The sequence below is a fragment of the Pseudophryne corroboree genome, chromosome 1, assembly GCF_028390025.1.
Source record: "Pseudophryne corroboree isolate aPseCor3 chromosome 1, aPseCor3.hap2, whole genome shotgun sequence".
Taxonomy (NCBI): domain Eukaryota; kingdom Metazoa; phylum Chordata; class Amphibia; order Anura; family Myobatrachidae; genus Pseudophryne; species Pseudophryne corroboree.
The window spans coordinates 1,209,583,298-1,209,604,720 of NC_086444.1; the positions used below are offsets into that span (position 1 = coordinate 1,209,583,298).

The 21,423-nt window shown below is 46.7% G+C and overlaps 1 protein-coding gene across 2 annotated transcripts in view; it reads right to left on the reverse strand.

The window, feature by feature from the left end:
• Positions 1–17,957: 17,957 nt before the first annotated feature.
• LOC134930572 (uncharacterized) overlaps positions 17,958–21,423 on the reverse strand; it is a 92,126-nt gene continuing 88,660 nt past the window's right edge. For both annotated transcript variants that reach the window (XR_010178681.1, XM_063925349.1), the window contains exon 2: positions 17,958–18,572. Coding sequence is in view for 1 of the 2 variants with exons in the window: in XM_063925349.1 (XP_063781419.1) it covers positions 18,559–18,572 (14 nt within the window). In the remaining variant the exon portion in view is untranslated. The remainder of the gene's footprint in view (positions 18,573–21,423) is intronic.

Here is a 21,423-nt window from a genome sequence, read left to right on the forward strand (position 1 = left end):
TATGGATGGACGGACTGCCTGCCGACTGCCGACACAGAGGTAGCCACAGCCGTGAACTACCGCACTGTACACTGGTTGATAAAGAGATAGTAGTATACTCGTAACAATTAGGATGACACTATGACGGTATAAAGAATGAAAAAAAAACCACGGTTAGGTGGTAGGTATATAATAATAAATAATACAATTCTGGTCGGACGGACTGCCTGCCGTGTGCCGACACAGAGGTAGCCACAGCCGTGAACTACCGCACTGTACACTGGTTGATAAAGAGATAGTAGTATACTCGTAACAATTAGGATGACACTATGACGGTATAAAGAATGAAAAAAAAACCACGGTTAGGTGGTAGGTATATAATAATAAATAATACAATTCTGGTCGGACGGACTGCCTGCCGTGTGCCGACACAGAGGTAGCCACAGCCGTGAACTACCGCACTGTACACTGGTTGATAAAGAGATAGTAGTATACTCGTAACAATTAGGATGACACTATGACGGTATAAAGAATGAAAAAAAAACCACGGTTAGGTGGTAGGTATATAATAATAAATAATACAATTCTGGTCGGACGGACTGCCTGCCGTGTGCCGACACAGAGGTAGCCACAGCCGTGAACTACCGCACTGTACTGTGTCTGCTGCTAATATAGACTGGTTGATATTTAAAGAGATATTAGTAGTATACAACAATACTATACTGGTGGTCAGGCACTGGTCACCACTCCTGCAGCAAAAGTGTGCACTGTTAATTAATATAATTGTACTCCTGGCTCCTGCTAACAACCTGCAGTGCTCCCCAGTCTCCCCCACAATTAATTATAAGCTTTTAATTTATACATTGATGACTGTGCAGCACACTGGGCTGAGCTGAGTGCAGTCTAGAGATGAGCGCCGGAAATTTTTCGGGTTTTGTGTTTTGGTTTTGGGTTCGGTTCCGCGGCCGTGTTTTGGGTTCGACCGCGTTTTGGCAAAACCTCACCGAATTTTTTTTGTCGGATTCGGGTGTGTTTTGGATTCGGGTGTTTTTTTAAAAAAACCCTAAAAAACAGCTTAAATCATAGAATTTGGGGGTAATTTTGATCCCAAAGTATTATTAACCTCAAAAAACATAATTTACACTCATTTTCAGCCTATTCTGAACACATCACACCTCACAATATTATTTTTAGTCCTAAAATTTGCACCGAGGTCGCTGTGTGAGTAAGATAAGCGACCCTAGTGGCCGACACAAACACCGGGCCCATCTAGGAGTGGCACTGCAGTGTCACGCAGGATGGCCCTTCCAAAAAACCCTCCCCAAACAGCACATGACGCAAAGAAAAAAAGAGGCGCAATGAGGTAGCTGACTGTGTGAGTAAGATTAGCGACCCTAGTGGCCGACACAAACACCGGGCACATCTAGGAGTGGCACTGCAGTGTCACGCAGGATGTCCCTTCCAAAAAACCCTCCCCAAACAGCACATGACGCAAAGAAAAAAAGAGGCGCAATGAGGTAGCTGTGTGAGTAAGATTAGCGACCCTAGTGGCCGACACAAACACCGGGCCCATCTAGGAGTGGCACTGCAGTGTCACGCAGGATGTCCCTTCCAAAAAACCCTCCCCAATCAGCACATGATGCAAAGAAAAAGAAAAGAAAAAAGAGGTGCAAGATGGAATTATCCTTGGGCCTTCCCACCCACCCTTATGTTGTATAAACAAAACAGGACATGCACACTTTAACCAACCCATCATTTCAGTGACAGGGTCTGCCACACGACTGTGACTGATATGACGGGTTGGTTTGGACCCCCCCCAAAAAAGAAGCAATTAATCTCTCCTTGCACAAACTGGCTCTACAGAGGCAAGATGTCCACCTCATCTTCACCCTCCGATATATCACCGTGTACATCCCCCTCCTCACAGATTATCAATTCGTCCCCACTGGAATCCACCATCTCAGCTCCCTGTGTACTTTGTGGAGGCAATTGCTGCTGGTCAATGTCTCCGCGGAGGAATTGATTATAATTCATTTTAATGAACATCATCTTCTCCACATTTTCTGGATGTAACCTCGTACGCCGATTGCTGACAAGGTGAGCGGCGGCACTAAACACTCTTTCGGAGTACACACTTGTGGGAGGGCAACTTAGGTAGAATAAAGCCAGTTTGTGCAAGGGCCTCCAAATTGCCTCTTTTTCCTGCCAGTATAAGTACGGACTGTGTGACGTGCCTACTTGGATGCGGTCACTCATATAATCCTCCACCATTCTATCAATGTTGAGAGAATCATATGCAGTGACAGTAGACGACATGTCCGTAATCGTTGTCAGGTCCTTCAGTCCGGACCAGATGTCAGCATCAGCAGTCGCTCCAGACTGCCCTGCATCACCGCCAGCGGGTGGGCTCGGAATTCTGAGCCTTTTCCTCGCACCCCCAGTTGCGGGAGAATGTGAAGGAGGAGATGTTGACAGGTCGCGTTCCGCTTGACTTGACAATTTTGTCACCAGCAGGTCTTTCAACCCCAGCAGACCTGTGTCTGCCGGAAAGAGAGATCCAAGGTAGGCTTTAAATCTAGGATCGAGCACGGTGGCCAAAATGTAGTGCTCTGATTTCAACAGATTGACCACCCGTGAATCCTTGTTAAGCGAATTAAGGGCTGCATCCACAAGTCCCACATGCCTAGCGGAATCGCTCCGTGTTAGCTCCTTCTTCAATGCCTCCAGCTTCTTCTGCAAAAGCCTGATGAGGGGAATGACCTGACTCAGGCTGGCAGTGTCTGAACTGACTTCACGTGTGGCAAGTTCAAAGGGCATCAGAACCTTGCACAACGTTGAAATCATTCTCCACTGCACTTGAGACAGGTGCATTCCACCTACTATATCGTGCTCAATTGTATAGGCTTGAATGGCCTTTTGCTGCTCCTCCAACCTCTGAAGCATATAGAGGGTTGAATTCCACCTCGTTACCACTTCTTGCTTCAGATGATGGCAGGGCAGGTTCAGTAGTTTTTGGTGGTGCTCCAGTTTTCTGTACGTGGTGCCTGTACGCCGAAAGTGTCCCGCAATTCTTCTGGCCACTGACAGCATCTCTTGCACGCCCCTGTCGTTTTTTAAAAAATTCTGCACCACCAAATTCAAGGTATGTGCAAAACATGGGACGTGCTGGAATTGGCCCAGATTTAATGCACACACAATATTGCTGGCGTTGTCCGATGCCACAAATCCACAGGAGAGTCCAATTGGGGTAAGCCATTCCGCGATGATCTTCCTCAGTTGCCGTAAGAGGTTTTCAGCTGTGTGCGTATTCTGGAAAGCGGTGATACAAAGCGTAGCCTGCCTAGGAAAGAGTAGGCGTTTGCGAGATGCTGCTACTGGTGCCGCCGCTGCTGTTCTTGCGGCGGGAGTCCATACATCTACCCAGTGGGCTGTCACAGTCATATAGTCCTGACCCTGCCCTGCTCCACTTGTCCACATGTCCGTGGTTAAGTGGACATTGGGTACAGCTGCATTTTTTAGGACACTGGTGACTCTTTTTCTGAGGTCTGTGTACATTTTCGGTATCGCCTGCCTAGAGAAATGGAACCTAGATGGTATTTGGTACCGGGGACACAGTACCTCCAACAAGTCTCTAGTTGGCTCTGCAGTAATGATGGATACCGGAACCACGTTTCTCACCACCCAGGATGCCAAGGCCTCAGTTATCCGCTTTGCAGTAGGATGACTGCTGTGATATTTCATCTTCCTCGCAAAGGACTGTTGAACAGTCAATTGCTTACTGGAAGTAGTACAAGTGGGCTTACGACTTCCCCTCTGGGATGACCATCGACTCCCAGCGGCAACAACAGCAGCGCCAGCAGCAGTAGGCGTTACACGCAAGGATGCATCGGAGGAATCCCAGGCAGGAGAGGACTCGTCAGACTTGCCAGTGACATGGCCTGCAGGACTATTGGCATTCCTGGGGAAGGAGGAAATTGACACTGAGGGAGTTGGTGGGGTGGTTTGCGTGAGCTTGGTTACAAGAGGAAGGGATTTACTGGTCAGTGGACTGCTTCCGCTGTCACCCAAAGTTTTTGAACTTGTCACTGACTTATTATGAATGCGCTGCAGGTGACGTATAAGGGAGGATGTTCCGAGGTGGTTAACGTCCTTACCCCTACTTATTACAGCTTGACAAAGGGAACACACGGCTTGACACCTGTTGTCCGCATTTCTGGTGAAATACCTCCACACCGAAGAGCTGATTTTTTTGGTATTTTCACCTGGCATGTCAACGGCCATATTCCTCCCACGGACAACAGGTGTCTCCCCGGGTGCCTGACTTAAACAAACCACCTCACCATCAGAATCCTCCTGGTCAATTTCCTCCCCAGCGCCAGCAACACCCATATCCTCCTCATCCTGGTGTACTTCAACACTGACATCTTCAATCTGACTATCAGGAACTGGACTGCGGGTGCTCCTTCCAGCACTTGCAGGGGGCATGCAAATAGTGGAAGGCGCATGCTCTTCACGTCCAGTGTTGGGAAGGTCAGGCATCGCAAACGACACAATTGGACTCTCCTTGTGGATTTGGGATTTCAAAGAACGCACAGTTCTTTGCGGTGCTTTTGCCAGCTTGAGTCTTTTCAGTTTTCTAGCGAGAGGCTGAGTGCTTCCATCCTCATGTGAAGCTGAACCACTAGCCATGAACATAGGCCAGGGCCTCAGCCGTTCCTTGCCACTCCGTGTGGTAAATGGCATATTGGCAAGTTTACGCTTCTCCTCCGACAATTTTATTTTAGGTTTTGGAGTCCTTTTTTTTCTGATATTTGGTGTTTTGGATTTGACATGCTCTGTACTATGACATTGGGCATCGGCCTTGGCAGACGACGTTGCTGGCATTTCATCGTCTCGGCCATGACTAGTGGCAGCAGCTTCAGCACGAGGTGGAAGTGGATCTTGATCTTTCCCTAATTTTGGAACCTCAACTTTTTTGTTCTCCATATTTTATAGGCAGAACTAAAAGGCACCTCAGGTAAACAATGGAGATGGATGGATTGGATACTAGTATACAATTATGGACGGACTGCCACGGTTAGGTGGTATAAAAAAACCACGGTTAGGTGGTATATATTATAATAATAATACAATTATGGATGGACGGACTGCCTGCCGACTGCCGACACAGAGGTAGCCACAGCCGTGAACTACCGCACTGTACACTGGTTGATAAAGAGATAGTAGTATACTCGTAACAACTAGTATGACACTATGACGACGGTATAAAGAATGAAAAAAAAACCACGGTTAGGTGGTATATATTATAATAATAATACAATTATGGATGGACGGACTGCCTGCCGACTGCCGACACAGAGGTAGCCACAGCCGTGAACTACCGCACTGTACACTGGTTGATAAAGAGATAGTAGTATACTCGTAACAACTAGTATGACACTATGACGACGGTATAAAGAATGAAAAAAAAACCACGGTTAGGTGGTATATATTATAATAATAATACAATTATGGATGGACGGACTGCCTGCCGACTGCCGACACAGAGGTAGCCACAGCCGTGAACTACCGCACTGTACACTGGTTGATAAAGAGATAGTAGTATACTCGTAACAACTAGTATGACACTATGACGACGGTATAAAGAATGAAAAAAAAACCACGGTTAGGTGGTAGGTATATAATAATAAATAATACAATTCTGGTCGGACGGACTGCCTGCCGTGTGCCGACACAGAGGTAGCCACAGCCGTGAACTACCGCACTGTACACTGGTTGATAAAGAGATAGTAGTATACTCGTAACAATTAGGATGACACTATGACGGTATAAAGAATGAAAAAAAAACCACGGTTAGGTGGTAGGTATATAATAATAAATAATACAATTCTGGTCGGACGGACTGCCTGCCGTGTGCCGACACAGAGGTAGCCACAGCCGTGAACTACCGCACTGTACACTGGTTGATAAAGAGATAGTAGTATACTCGTAACAATTAGGATGACACTATGACGGTATAAAGAATGAAAAAAAAACCACGGTTAGGTGGTAGGTATATAATAATAAATAATACAATTCTGGTCGGACGGACTGCCTGCCGTGTGCCGACACAGAGGTAGCCACAGCCGTGAACTACCGCACTGTACACTGGTTGATAAAGAGATAGTAGTATACTCGTAACAATTAGGATGACACTATGACGGTATAAAGAATGAAAAAAAAACCACGGTTAGGTGGTAGGTATATAATAATAAATAATACAATTCTGGTCGGACGGACTGCCTGCCGTGTGCCGACACAGAGGTAGCCACAGCCGTGAACTACCGCACTGTACACTGGTTGATAAAGAGATAGTAGTATACTCGTAACAATTAGGATGACACTATGACGGTATAAAGAATGAAAAAAAAACCACGGTTAGGTGGTAGGTATATAATAATAAATAATACAATTCTTGTCGGACGGACTGCCTGCCGTGTGCCGACACAGAGGTAGCCACAGCCGTGAACTACCGCACTGTACTGTGTCTGCTGCTAATATAGACTGGTTGATATTTAAAGAGATATTAGTAGTATACAACAATACTATACTGGTGGTCAGGCACTGGTCACCACTCCTGCAGCAAAAGTGTGCACTGTTAATTAATATAATTGTACTCCTGGCTCCTGCTAACAACCTGCAGTGCTCCCCAGTCTCCCCCACAATTAATTATAAGCTTTTAATTTATACATTGATGACTGTGCAGCACACTGGGCTGAGCTGAGTGCACACAGACTGAGTCACACTGTGTGACTGACTGTGCTGTGTATCGTTTTTTTTTTCAGCCAGAGAACGGATATAGCAGAGAGAAGTGAACGGATATATTATATTAAATAAAAGTTAACTAGCTGCTGCACTGGTCACTGACTGTGGTAAACTAACTCTGTCTGCGACTCTGCACAATCTCTCTCTATCTAATCTATCTATCTCTATTCTAATGGAGAGGACGCCAGACACGTCCTCTCCCTATCAATCTCAATGCACGAGTGAAAATGGCGGCGACGCGCGGCTCCTTATATAGAATCCGAGTCTCGCGATAGAATCCGAGCCTCGCGAGAATCCGACAGCGTCATGATGACGTTCGGGCGCGCTCGGGTTAACCGAGCAAGGCGGGAAGATCCGAGTCGCTCGGACCCGTGGAAAAAAAAGTGAAGTTCGTGCGGGTTCGGATTCAAAGAAACCGAACCCGCTCATCTCTAGAGTGCACACAGACTGAGTCACACTGTGTGACTGACTGTGCTGTGTATCGTTTTTTTTTTCAGGCAGAGAACGGATATAGCAGAGAGAAGTGAACGGATATATTATATTAAATAAAAGTTAACTAGCAACTGCACTGGTCACTGACTGTGGTAAACTAACTCTGTCTGCGACTCTGCACAATCTCTCTCTATCTAATCTATCTATCTCTATTCTAATGGAGAGGACGCCAGACACGTCCTCTCCCTATCAATCTCAATGCACGAGTGAAAATGGCGGCGACGCGCGGCTCCTTATATAGAATCCGAGTCTCGCGATAGAATCCGAGCCTCGCGAGAATCCGACAGCGTCATGATGACGTTCGGGCGCGCTCGGGTTAACCGAGCAAGGCGGGAAGATCCGAGTCGCTCGGACCCGTGGAAAAAAAAGTGAAGTTCGTGCGGGTTCGGATTCAAAGAAACCGAACCCGCTCATCTCTAATAGCTGTGCCCCTTGTAGCTGTGCCAGTGCCCCCAGTAGCTGTACCCCCAGTAGTTGTGACCCCCCCATAGCTGTGCCCCCTGTAGCTGTGCCACCAGTAGTTGTGGCCCCTGTAGCTGTGCCCCCTGTAGCTGTGCCCCCTGTAGATGTGCTTCCAGTAATTGTGCCCCCAGCAGCTGTGCCCCCAGTAGTTGTGCCCCCTGTAGCAGTGCTCCCAGTAGATGTGCCTCCAGTAGTTGTGACCCCTGTAGCTGTGCCCCCAGTAGTTGTAACCCCTGTAGCAGTGCCCCCCAGTAGTTGTGACCCCTGCAGTTGTGCCCCCAGTAGCTGTGCCCCCAGTAGATTTGCCCCCAGTAGGTGTGCCCCCAGTAGATTTGCCTCCAGTAGATGTGCCCCTTGTAGCTGTACCCCTAGTTGATTTGCCCCCTGTAGCTGTGCCCCTAGTAGTTGTGCCCCCTGTAGCTGTGCCCCCTGTAGTTGTGCTCCCTGTAGCTGTGCCAGTGCCCCCAGTAGTTGTGCCCCCTGTAGCTGTGCCCCCTGTAGTTGTGCTCCCTGTAGCTGTGCCAGTGCCCCCAGTAGTTGTGCCCCCTGTAGCTGTGCCCCTTGTAGTTGTGCCCCCTGTAGTTGTGCTCCCTGTAGCTGTGCCAGTGCCCCCAGTAGTTGTGCCCCCTGTAGCTGTGCCAGTGTCCCCAGTAGTTGTGACCCCCCCATAGTTGTGCCCCTGTAGCTGTGCCAGTGCCCCCAGTAGGTGTGCCCCCTGTAGCTGTGCCAGTGCCCCCCCAGTAGAAGTGCTCCAGTTGCGCCGTGCACACACACACACACATTAAAAAATAAAAAACACACCTAATACCGCTCCTGCTGCGCTGCCCTCCATCTCCGGCCGCCACTCCTCTCTATGGGAGAGACGTCATGACGTCTCTCCCATAGTAGTGCCGCACAGACACTAGGGGCCAATTAAGACCTCTAGTGTTTGTCACTGGAGCCGCTGCAGCGGGCGCCCACACAGCCCACGGCGCCCGCTGCAGCCGGGGAGCGGGATGGTGTTGCGGGGTGTCCCCGGGATCAGGAGTAGCAGCTCTTGCCACGGTGGCGGCGCCCTCGGAGCAGCGGCACCCCGGGTAAAAAGCCTGCTTGCCCGTGGCAAGAGCCGCTACTGAGACTGCAGTAAAATCCTTTTAACATAATTAATAACCATCATTTCTTCACACAGAAAATAGTATAAAATGTGGTCAAATAAATCCAAATGCTTAAATACAACTGTCCTGCGTACAGGACATGCTGGGATGGGTATAACCATTTGAGCCATGACTGGAAGGAAATCTGAGTGTATGGGTCCAAAAAGACTGGATTACTGTCAGCAGTCGGATGAAAACGATGGTAATGTGGTCATCCCCAGACTGCACGGGCTCCTGAATGAGTGAATGTGTCCTACTTGGCCCCACACATGTATGTTTGTGTATGTATGTATGCATGCATGTCATACCTGGCCAAATATGAGAGACATCAAGCCAAGAGGCAGTTATGTAATCTGCAACAAATGTGGTGTGTAACGTCCGGCAGATGTTTGTAGTGCGCCCTTTTCTATCTGACTCAGGTCCACACTCCATCACTTGCATTTGAAGACTATGGGGGTAATTCAGAGTTGATCACAGCAGCAAATTTGTTAGCAGTTGGGCAAAACCATGTGCAGTGCAGGGGGGGGGCAGATGTACCGTGCAGAGAGAGTAAGATTTGGGTGGGTTATTTTTAGACATAAGCAGGTACGCTCTCCCGTGCCACCAGTGTTGTGCGTGTATTACATATGGGCAAATTCCAGCATGTCCCATGGTTTGCACATACAAATAATTTAGTGGTGCAGAATTTTTTGAGAAATGACTGGGGCGTGCAGGAGATGCTGTCAGTAGCCTGAAAAATTTGCGGGCCACTTTTGACATTCAGCCACTGCGTGACACTCCTAGGTGGGCCAGGTGTTAAAATAGGATAAAATAGGGAAAGATCAAGAACCACTTCCTCCTACTGCTGCTGGCGCTGCTGTTGTTGCTGCTGGGAGTCGATGGTCATCCCAGAGGGGAAGTCGGAAGACCACTTGTACTACTTCCAGTAAGCAATAGACTGTCCAACAGTCCTTTGCGAGGAAGATGAAATATGACAGCAGTCATACTGTTGCAAAGCGGATAACTAAGGCCTTAGCAGCTGTGTTGGTGTTAGAGGTGCGTCCCGTATCCGCCATTAGGGCAGTGACACTGCAGTGCCACTCCTAGGTGGGCCAGGTGTTTGTGCCGCACACTTGTGTCACTTAGCTTAGTCATACAGTTACCTCATTGCACCTCTTTTACTTCTTTGCATCATGTGCTGTTTGGGGACTTGTTTTTTTAAGTGCCATCCTGTCTGCCACTGCAGTGCCACTCCTAGATGGGCCAGGTGTTTGTACCACACAGTTGTGTCGCTTAGCTTAGTCATACAGCTACCTCCGTGCAACCTTTTGGCCTAAAAACAATAGTGTGAGGTGTTCAGAATAGACTGGAAATTAGTGGAAATTAATTTTATTGAGGTTAATAATACCATACCTCCCAACTTCTGGTCATGAGAAGGAGGGACATCGGCGCATGGCCGCCCAAAAGGGGCATGGCCTATGAAAAGGGGGCGTGACTTTGCGGGCGAGCCACGCCCCTGTTTTCATCACTGAGGGGGCATGCCCAGCGCTCTGTGAGCTGCTGGCATGCCCCCTCTCCTCCTGTCTCCACTGCATAGACGCAGAGCAGCGAGTGCAGGAGCCTCCCAACTGCCCCACCCCCCACCGCGGGTCACTGCGGCCCGCTGGTGGGACAGTCCCAAAAAAACAGGACTGTCCCGCGAAAATCGGGACAGTTGGGAGGTATGGAATACTGTAGGATCAAAATTACCCCCAAATTCTGGGATTTTAGCTGTTTTTGTGGGTTTTTTTTTTTAAATCATCCAGATCCAAAACCAAAACACAGGGTGGTTTTGGCAAAACCAATCCAGATCCAAAACATGAGCGAGGATCTAGATCCAAAACCAAAACACGAAAAGTGCCCACAGCACATCTCTAGTTATTTTGTTTCTGTGCAGGGTAAATATTGGCTGCTTTATTTTTACACTGCAATTTAGATTTCAGTTTAAATACACCCCACCCAAATCTAACTCTCTCTGCACATGTTACATCTGCCCCCCCACAGTGCACATGGTTTTGCCCAACTGCTAACAAATTTGCTGCTGCGATCAACTCTGAATTACCCCCAATGACCAGGAGCAATGAGTTCCAATCAAATGTCCCCATAATCAACTGCATATAAAACCGATATGCAGAGCCGGGCCCTAACCAACATAGTGCCATAGGAAGGATTTTAGCTCAGGGAAAAGGGGAATCAGGCTACATGGGGAATGGGACATTTGGGCTGCATACAACAGTGAGTACGGCTGTACCTGTTATACTTCAATAAACCAACATCTGTGGTCCAGTACAAGGGCTGCTCACAGTTTGAGTTACCTGCTGGTGTGTGCCTACATACCTCTGCAATATCAGCACCTACACACACATTATTCCCAACATGTAGAAAAGTGGGTTGCGGGATACAGGGAGAAGGAGTATGTCTGCAGGGGGAAGGGGTGTTATCTGCAAACTAGTTTTCACATACAAGGCCAAACACCTGGAGTACATGTGTGAAAACATACTAGCGAGTAACCCCCTCCCCCCCTGCCGCAAAGGACCTACAGCTGTACTATTGCCCTAGCTGTTACCCTGTTATCACTGAGAGTACTGGAGTGTGATGTCCCCAGCTGCTGGTGCAAGGAAACATTTCTCCATTTTGTCTCCCAGTGCTGGGAATTCAAGCAGCACAGGACACTGACAGTCAGAGTCAATGCCCTGTCATTGGCTTGCAACTGGTTTAACTTTATCTCTTTCCAACGTTTGATACATCACTCCCTCATGTGAGCAAACCTGTGGAAGAAGAATCCCTCTTTTCCATAAGGTGCTATGTTCTCCTTGGTACTTAGGTGCCCCCAGGACTTATTTGCAGGTAGTACACCTACTGCTTGTGAGAAATCTCTGTCCCTGCAAATCCTCCTACCACAGTTCTCAGGGCATTTTCCATTAAAAATACCCTGAGCATGTGACCACGCATGCGCCACCACCCGTGAATTCCCCACAACTTTACCTGTGGCCAGGACTGGTGTTTGGTGATCCGGTGAGTCCAGCCGGGCATCTGACCCTGTGCTCCGCTGTGACCCCCCGATGCTGTGAGATGCTGCCTCCCCCCCTCCCCCCGAGATCAGTCACTAAATACTGTATAGTAAATACGTGATTTGGCAATTCATTTCTGTATAATATTAAGTCACTGTTCATTTCAATTAGAGTTGTGACTTGTAATAAAACCAATGACCCCTGGGACCGGGAGAGCTGTGGGTGTCACAGCCGTCACTGCACTCAGGTCTCCCTTCCTGTGTAACTCAGACGCCTGTGTAACTAGCCAATGGGAGCCTGGGGGTGGGCTCATACAGGAAGGAGAACTGAAGCAGAGTGGTGCATCACGAGTGCAGCCGCGGGTGTGACAGACAGTGCTGCCGATCCCCGGGATCAAGGACCGTCACACATATTACATCTATGGGGTCTATTTACTTAGCCTCGGAGAGAGATAAAGTACCAACCAATCAGCTCCTGTCATTTTTCAAACACAGCCCGTAACATGGCAGTTAGGCTGGCACTTTATCTCTCTCCACTTTCTCTCTCTCTCCAAGGCTTCGGGCATCTCCCCCACAGCCTATGACATGGCACTTAGGAGCTGATTGACAGCCACTTTGTCTCTCTCCGCGGCTTAGTAAATAGACCCCATAAAAAAAGGGATCTCTAGTAATAAGTGGATTCCAGCGGCTGCTATTCTTTTCCATCAGTCCTTGCTGGGTGGATGCGTGGAAAACAGACGTAACTATTAAATTGCATGCTCTTTAAATGGAGGTAAATCTACATCAATTTTGTGGTTGCATTGTCCTGTGTTTCTATAATGAAAAGCACATTTAAGAGCAAGATAAATCAAAGCTTTCACACTCTCCGCAGTCTTCTTTTTTTTTTAATCTTAATTGATCCTTTACATGAATTCATTTTGAGTCTCGCTGGAGATATTTGAGTCAAGATACATTTGTAATAATAATTAGCTGCTGGATGGAGCAGGAGGGAGGATGTTCCCTTTGGCAACAAAAGGCAGACTTTTATCTCTGAATGCACTTTACAGCGGAGATATGCATTATATACTGTACGCTCTTCCCTTACAGAGGTCGCCCAGATGTCACAGAAGAGATGGATTGAATATGTTGCAGCTTGTAGCAGGGAACTGTTAGTCCCTCATAGGCTGTAATGCTTTTTGCATGAATGACTACATATGGCATAGAGCCATTAAAAAAATACAGTCAGGGCTGGGAGCCAGGCCATATTGCAGTAGTTTCACATATTATGTTTTGAGAATCAGAAAAATAAAGGTTTGCACGGCTTCTAGAAAAAAAACAAAAAAAAGAAGCCTGTTAGGTTCTCGGCTCGGCAAGAAAGCGCCAATAGTAAAAATAAAGGCCCTCATTCCGAGTTGTTCGCTCGGTAAAAATCTTCGCATCGCAGCGATTTTCCGCTCAATGCGCATGCGCAATGTCCGCACTGCGACTGCGCCAAGTAAATTTGCTATGCACTTAGGAATTTTACTCACGGCATTTTCATCGTTCTGGCGATCGTAATGTGATTGACAGGAAATGGGTGTTACTGGGCGGAAACAGGCCGTTTTATGGGCGTGTGGGAAAAAACGCTACCATTTCCGGAAAAAACGCAGGAGTGGCCGGAGGAACGGAGGAGTGTCTGGGCGAACGCTGGGTGTGTTTGTGACGTCAAACCAGGAACGACAAGCACTGAACTGATCGCAGATGCCGAGTAAGTCTGGAGCTACTCAGAAACTGCTACGAGGTGTGTAATCGCAATATTGCGAATACATCGGTCGCAATTTTAAGATGCTAAGATTCACTCCCAGTAGGCGGCGGCTTAGCATGAGCAAATCTGCTAAAATCCGCTTGCGAGCGAACAACTCGGAATGACCTCCAAAATGCATTGATTAGTTCTCATTTCTCATGGCCGTTTGTTTCGCTGTTCATGATAAATGACCAAAAAAAAATGCAACAGTCCAAAATTTGCATTAAATGAAAGGTTTCTGATGTGGGTCAAAAAGATAAAACAGCAAAGCTGACCATGTCCCAAAAGGCAAAAAAACACATCCACTACCTTGAGCCAATGATTAAATGGCAGCTCAGATTGCTTAGAAATATTATAAAGCCTTTCTAATTGTTTTGCCAAGGTGCAAAGTTACTTGCTTTTTCTGTTTTTGCTTTGCTTTCAACCTAGAATCAGCCCTAAATAGTGCATAATAAACTAAAAAAATATATATATATATATATATATATATATATATGAACATCACTGATTATAGACACAATCACGTATATTTTTATTTTTCAAAAGTCATTAGTAGCACTTATAGTGCCTAACTGGTCAACATGGTACAGAAATGCATTCAAGATAAAAGGTTATAACTTTATCAGTCTGTCGACCTTTGTCAGTAAATGACCGTTCAAGACCCCCGCATCACATCACTATCACCACAGTAATCCAGAGCCGTCTGTCATGTTGGGTGTTATTCATGTGACCGCCGAGATCCCGGCGTCGGTATGCTGCCGGGATCCAGGCGTCGGTATGCTGACCGGCAGTCTCCTGACCGCCGGTCAGACATACTACACCCGTCATGTTGACCAGTTAGACACTATGGGGTAAATGTATTATAACAGCACGGATCGTTATTACCGACATCGACAAGATGTACTAACATCTTGTCTGCTTTCGCTCCCCCTTCAGCGATGTACCCCGAGCACACATCGCTTCAGCTCAGTGCTGAAATGCTGTGTCTCCCTATCCCGATCGGCTCCACTGCGCCTGGGTGGGATCTCGCTACTCACGCGAGATCCCTGCGCACTCCGTAGCCGGAACTCGCCACAGCCAGGGACAGCTCTGTCCTTGCTGCGGTGAATGGGCATCGCCACCTGCAGCTGTCGAAATCTACATACATCCATACAGTGGTGGTCATTCCGAGTTGTTCGCTCGGTAATTTCCTTCGCATCGCAGCGATTTTCCGCTAACTGCGCATGCGCAATGTTCGCACTGCGCCAAGTAAATTTGCTATGCAGTTAGGTATTTTACTCACGGCATTACAAGGTTTTTTTCGTCGTTCCGGTGATCGTAATGTGATTGACAGGAAGTGGGTGTTTCTGGGCGGAAACTGGCCGTTTTATGGGTGTGTGTGAAAAAACGCTACAGTTTCTAGGAAAAACGCGGGAGTGGCTGGAGAAACGGAGGAGTGTCTGGGCGAACGCTGGCTGTGTTTGTGACGTCAAACCAGGAACGACAAGCACTGAACTGATCGCACTGGAAGAGTAAGTCTCGAGCTACTCAGAAACTGCACAGAGAAGTCTTTTCGCAATTTTGAGAACATTTCGTTCGCAATTTTGTTAAGCTAAGATTTACTCCCAGTAGGCGGCGGCTTAGCGTGTGCAAAGCTGCTAAAAGCAGCTTGCGAGCGAACAACTTTTGCAAAATTTGCAAAAAGGAAATAAGAGCGGCTAAAGTAGAAACTGAAAAACTAGTAGCAAAGGAAAGCAAAGCGAATCCCAAAAAATTCTTTAAATACATTAATAGCAAGAGATTAAAGAAGGAGAGTATAGGCCCTTTAAAAGACAAGTTGGGAGTCTTAAGCAAAAATGATAATGACATAGCGGACACACTAAATGAGTTTTTTTCAACAGTATTCACTCGTGAGGACCCAATTCAGGGACTAACGCACAATCTCAATAATGAGAATATCACACTGATAGGTACTTATTTAAGCGAGGAAGTAGTCTGTGACCGATTAAAACATTTAAAGATTAATAAATCACCAGGGCCCGATGGTATTCATCCAAGGGTTCTAATGGAGCTTCACTCTGAACTGGCAAAACCGCTATCTTTGATCTTTAAGGATTCAGTTATATCAGGTATGGTTCCCAAAGACTGGCGTATAGCGGAAGTAGTGCCTATATTCAAAAAGGGAAGTAAAGCTGAACCAGGTAATTATAGACCAGTTAGTCTTACATCTATAGTGGGGAAAGTATTGGAAGGTATTCTAAGAGATAGTATTCAGAAGTTCCTTGAAACCAATAAGGTCATTAAAAGGAATCAACATGGGTTTATGAAGGACAGATCCTGTCAAACCAACTTATTTGGCTTTTATGAAACAGTAAGCGCAAACCTAGATCAGGGTAAAGACGTGGATGTAATCTTTTTAGACTTTGCCAAAGCGTTCGATACTGTACCACACATGAGACTTATCTACAAGCTACAAGAATCAGGGCTAGGAAGCATAATATGCACTTGGGTCAAAAACTGGTTAGATAATAGGAAGCAGCGCTTTGTGGTTAATGGATCTTTTTCAACTTGGACTGAAATGCTAAGTGGTGTGCCGCAAGGCTCAGTATTAGGACCGCTATTGTTCAATATTTTCATTAACGACCTAACAGAAGGTCTAGAGAGCATGGTGTCAATTTTTGCAGATGATACCAAATTGTGTAAGGCTATAAATACAGAGGAGGATGCCGAGTCTCTTCAGAACGACTTAGTTAAATTAGAAGCATGGGCAGCCAAATGGAGAATGCGCTTCAACACAGACAAGTGTAGGTAATGCACTGTGGTAACAAGAACATAAATTACACCTACCTACTAAATGGGGTAAAATTAGGGGTTTCTGTACTGGAAAAGGACTTAGGTGTCCTCATAGATAGCAAGCTAAGCAGTAGTACCCAAAGTAGGACTGCAGCAAAGAAGGCTAATAAGATATTAGCATGCATAAAATGGGGTATTGATGCTAGGGACGAGAGTATTATACTCCCGTTATATAAATCACTAGTGAGGCCACACCTTGAATACTGTGTACAATTCTGGGCACCGTACTACAAAAAGGATATCCTGGAGCTTGAAAAGGTACAGAGGAGGGCGACCAAACTAATTAAGGGCATGGAGACGATGGAACACAAGGAAAGGCTTGGAAGACTAGGCATGTTTACATTGGAAAAGCGGAGACTAAGAGGGGATATGATCAACATCTACAAATATATAAGTGGACAATACACAGAGCTTGCGCGGGACCTGTTTTTGGTTAGATCAACACAGAGGACTCGTGGACACTCGCTCAGGTTAGAGGAGAGGAGATTCCGCACAATACGGCGTAAAGGCTTTTTCACGGTAAGGACAATACATGTTTGGAATTCCCTGCCCGAGGGAGTTGTAATGGCGGAATCTGTCTACACCTTTAAGAATGGGTTAGATAAATTCCTAATGGATAAGGATATCCAGGGGTATGGTGCATAGTCATGCATTATAGTTACTATAAATAGGGATAAAATGCAACGGCTGACAGCAGCATCAGTCAGAAATTTTAGTCAAATTATCATGCATAGGAGACCACAAATAGGTTGAACTCGATGGACAATTGTCTTTTTTCAACCTCAGATACTATGTTACTATGTTACTAACTCGGAATGAGGGCCATTGCCCACGCTTATCGGCTTGCTATCTTTTAGATAGCAGCGGTGATAAGGACAGGGGCACATAGCATATATATACTAGCTGTTCTACCTGTTCTTCGCACCGGAGTTTCTGATCTTTATGGATGGAAATATAAATGAGTGTTAAAAATTTGGTAAATCTATAGAGATGTAAATTTGAGACGTCTTAAGTACATAATAATCCATGGTTCTTGCCGTTACCCGAGGAGCACCCATAGCAGATACGGTAAAAAGTGACAGGACCATTTATGTAATTTAGTAAATTCTACACACTGGAGGCACAATCCAAATTTTGATCTGAGTGTCCGTTTGGGCGTTATCGTTCATGCAGTGCAAGCCACGCATCGGTAATGATGTGATATGACAACACCCTTTTCATCCCATTAGTGATTAAAATTCTGATTACGTCGTTTTCCTATTTCCCACCTGAAGAATACCTACTGTATGTTACATATCATCTTCCTAACATATCGGGAAGTAAGAGAATTAGTGATGAGTGAGGGCTTTCACATTTATTACATAAAAAAATTGGTACTAATATACTCAATGATAAGGAGCGCTAGATAATTTAAAAACATATATTATTTTAATGAAAAATAACAAGATAGAAAATAATACTCAGAATAAACAGAATAAAAAGTGATCTCTGATATACATTTTTGGTTGGCTGGTATGGATGACAAAAATGCTCACACATATGAACAGTGCTATTTCCAGGATAGAAATGGTCAATTGGTAATTGTGGTTAAGCCTAGAGCCGGCTAGTTGGCAATTGCCCCCGATATTATGTGGAAGTTCTCACCCTTGTTGACCTTTTAAAGATGATTGTCCAGGAACCTCTTGCAGGGCTCAGACGCTCAGCTCTCCGCCGTAGAGACAAAGCAGGTAAGGTTCTTTAGACGTGCAATTAGAACTTTGCAGCATTTGGAGCGGGCTGGCAATCCTGATTAAGTGTCCATTCCAGAGACACTCAGGGTGAAATTTTCTGTAACGGAGCAGGCAGTCACGGCAATATATCCACCCGGTTATTGGTCAGAGCAGGGGATCCACGCCAGACGGAGGCAGGCACAGCTACAATTCCACCACGATATCTGAAGCAATTGTGCATAAAAGGTGAGCTCCCTCTATGCGTTTCTCCGCTGTGTTTTTCAGCGGTTTCCTCAGGAGATACATGCAGGCGTCTGTGTCAAGTGTGTATTTAAAGCCAGTCCAACCAATCCGCATTTAAAACACAGCACCTGCGCATAACAGAGATCACAATGGTTTTACAAGACATATTTATAAAATATTAACAGGATAATACATAACATCACATATAAAAATGTTGTATCAACTTCAATCTAGGCATAAAAATATAAAGTAATATAAATACAGGCTGAGTATCCCATATCCAAATATTCCGAAATACAGACTTTTTTGAGTGAGACTGAGATAAACTTTGTTTAATGCACAAAGTTATAAAAAATATTGTATTACATGACCTTCAGGCTGTGTGTATAAGGTGTATATGAAACATAAATGCATTCTGTGCTTAGACTTGGGTCCCATCGCCATGATATCTCATTATCAGACCAGCTCCAGGCCTAGTAGCACCCTGAGCGAGAAAATGTAAAAGCGCCCCTCCACCCCCGCGCTCCAGGAAAAGTGGGCGTGGCCTCATAACTTCATATTATTAGACTATAAAAAACTATATTTTCACACACCCTCTACGCACACAATTAGCAGCCTTACACATAACAGCCACAGTAGTGTTCCTTACACACAATGTCTCCAGTATAGTGCCGGCTACACAATGTCTCCAGTATAGTCCCAGATACATATAATGTCTCCAGTATAGTGCCAGCTACACATAATGTGCAGTGCCAGCTACACATGACATGCCCCGCAGCAGTGCCAGCTACACATGAGATGCCCCGCAGCCGTGCCAGCTACACATGACATGCCCCACAGCAGTGCCAGCTACACATGATAGTGTTCACTTTTTAGGGCAGGGTGCTGATCACAGGGAGGGCACATTTTTAAGTTAGGAGGGCAAAATGATGTACATACTGTAATGCTTGGTGCTCATCTACCTACATGCCAAAGCATGGACAGTGCGCGCCGAAAGCGCTCAGCAAAAATTTAGGGGCGTTGCTTCGTGGGGAAGGTGCGTGGCCACATAATAGTGGCAATTCGCATTACACCACACAGTAGTGCAGCTAATACACATTGCACCAGGTAGAACCGCCTAGACACTTTGCGCCAGGCAGAGCACGTTAGACACTTTGTGCCAGGCACAGCACGTTAGACACTTTGCGCCAGGAAGAGTACTGAGACACATTGCGCTAGGTAGAGCACTGAGACACATTGCGCCAGGTAGAGCACTAAGACACATTGCACCAGGTAGAGCACTGAGACACATTGCACCAGGTAGAGCACTGAGACACATTGCGCTAGGTAGAGCACTGAGACACATTGCGCCAGGTAGAGCACTGAGACACATTGCACCAGGTAGAGCACTGAGACACATTGCACCAGGTAGAGCACTGAGACACATTGCGCCAGGTAGAGCACTGAGACACATTGCACCAGGTAGAGCACTGAGACACATTGCGCCAGGTAGAGCACTGAGACACATTGTGCCAGGTAGAGCACTGAGACACATTGCGCCAGGTAGAGCACTGAGACACATTGCGCCAGGTAGAGCACTGAGACACATTGTGCCAGGCAGAGCACTGAGACACATTGCCTAGCCACAGACGCCTAGCGGGAACACTACATGATATGCTCCCCAGCCATGCCAGCTACGCATGACATGCCCCCCAGCAGTGCCAGCAACACGTGACATGCCCCCCAGCAGTGCCAGCAACACGTGACATGCCCCCCAGCAGTGCCAGATACATAAATGGCCACACAGTGCCAGATAAATAAATGCCCCCACAGTGCAGATATGCCTCCACAGTGCCAGATACATAAATGCACCCACAGTGCAGATATGCCCCCACAGTGCAAGATACATAAATGCCCCCACAGTGCCAGATATGCCCCCACAGTGCCAGATACATAAATGCCCCCACAGTGCCAGATATATAAATGCCCCCACAGTGCCAGATATGCCCCCACAGTGCAAGATACATAAATGCCCCCACAGTGCCAGATATGCCCCCACAGTGCCAGATACATAAATGCCCCCAGTGCCAGATATGCCCCCACGGTGCACATATGCCCCCACAGTGCCAGATACATAAATGCCCCCACAGTGCAGATATGCCCCCACAGTGCCAAATACATAAATGCCCCCACAGTGCCAGATACATAAATGCCCCCAGTGCCAGATATGCCCCCACAGTTCCAGATACATAAATGCCCCCACAGTGCAGATATGCCCCCACAGTGCAAGATACATAAATGCCCCCACAGTGCCAGATATGCCTCCACAGTGCCAGATACATAAATGCCCCCACAGTGCAGATATGCCCCCACAGTGCAAGATACATAAATGCCCCCACAGTGCAGATATGCCCCCACAGTGCCAAATACATAAATGCCCCCACAGTGCCAGATACATAAATGCCCCCAGTGCCAGATATTCCCCCACAGTTCCAGATACATAAATGCCCCCACAGTGCAGATATGCCCCCACAGTGCAAGATACATAAATGCCCCCACAGTGCAAGATATGCCCCTACAGTGCCAGATACATAAATGCCCCCACAGTGCCAGATACATAAATGCCCCCACAGTGCCAGATACATAAATGCCCCCACAGTGCCAGATATGCCCCCACAGTGCCAGATACATAAATGCCCCCACAGTGCCAGATACATAAATGCCCCCAGTGCCAGATACATAAATGCCCCACAGTGCCAGATACATAAATGCCCCACAGTGCCAGATACATAAATGCCCCCACAGTGCCAGATACATAAATGCCCCACAGTGCCAGATATGCCCCCACAGTGCCAGATACATAAATGCCCCCACAGTGCCAGATACATAAATGCCCCCACAGTGCCAGATAAATAAATGCCCCCACAGTGCCAGATAAATAAATGCCCCCACAGTGCCAGATACATAAATGCCCCCACAGTGCCAGATAAATAAATGCCC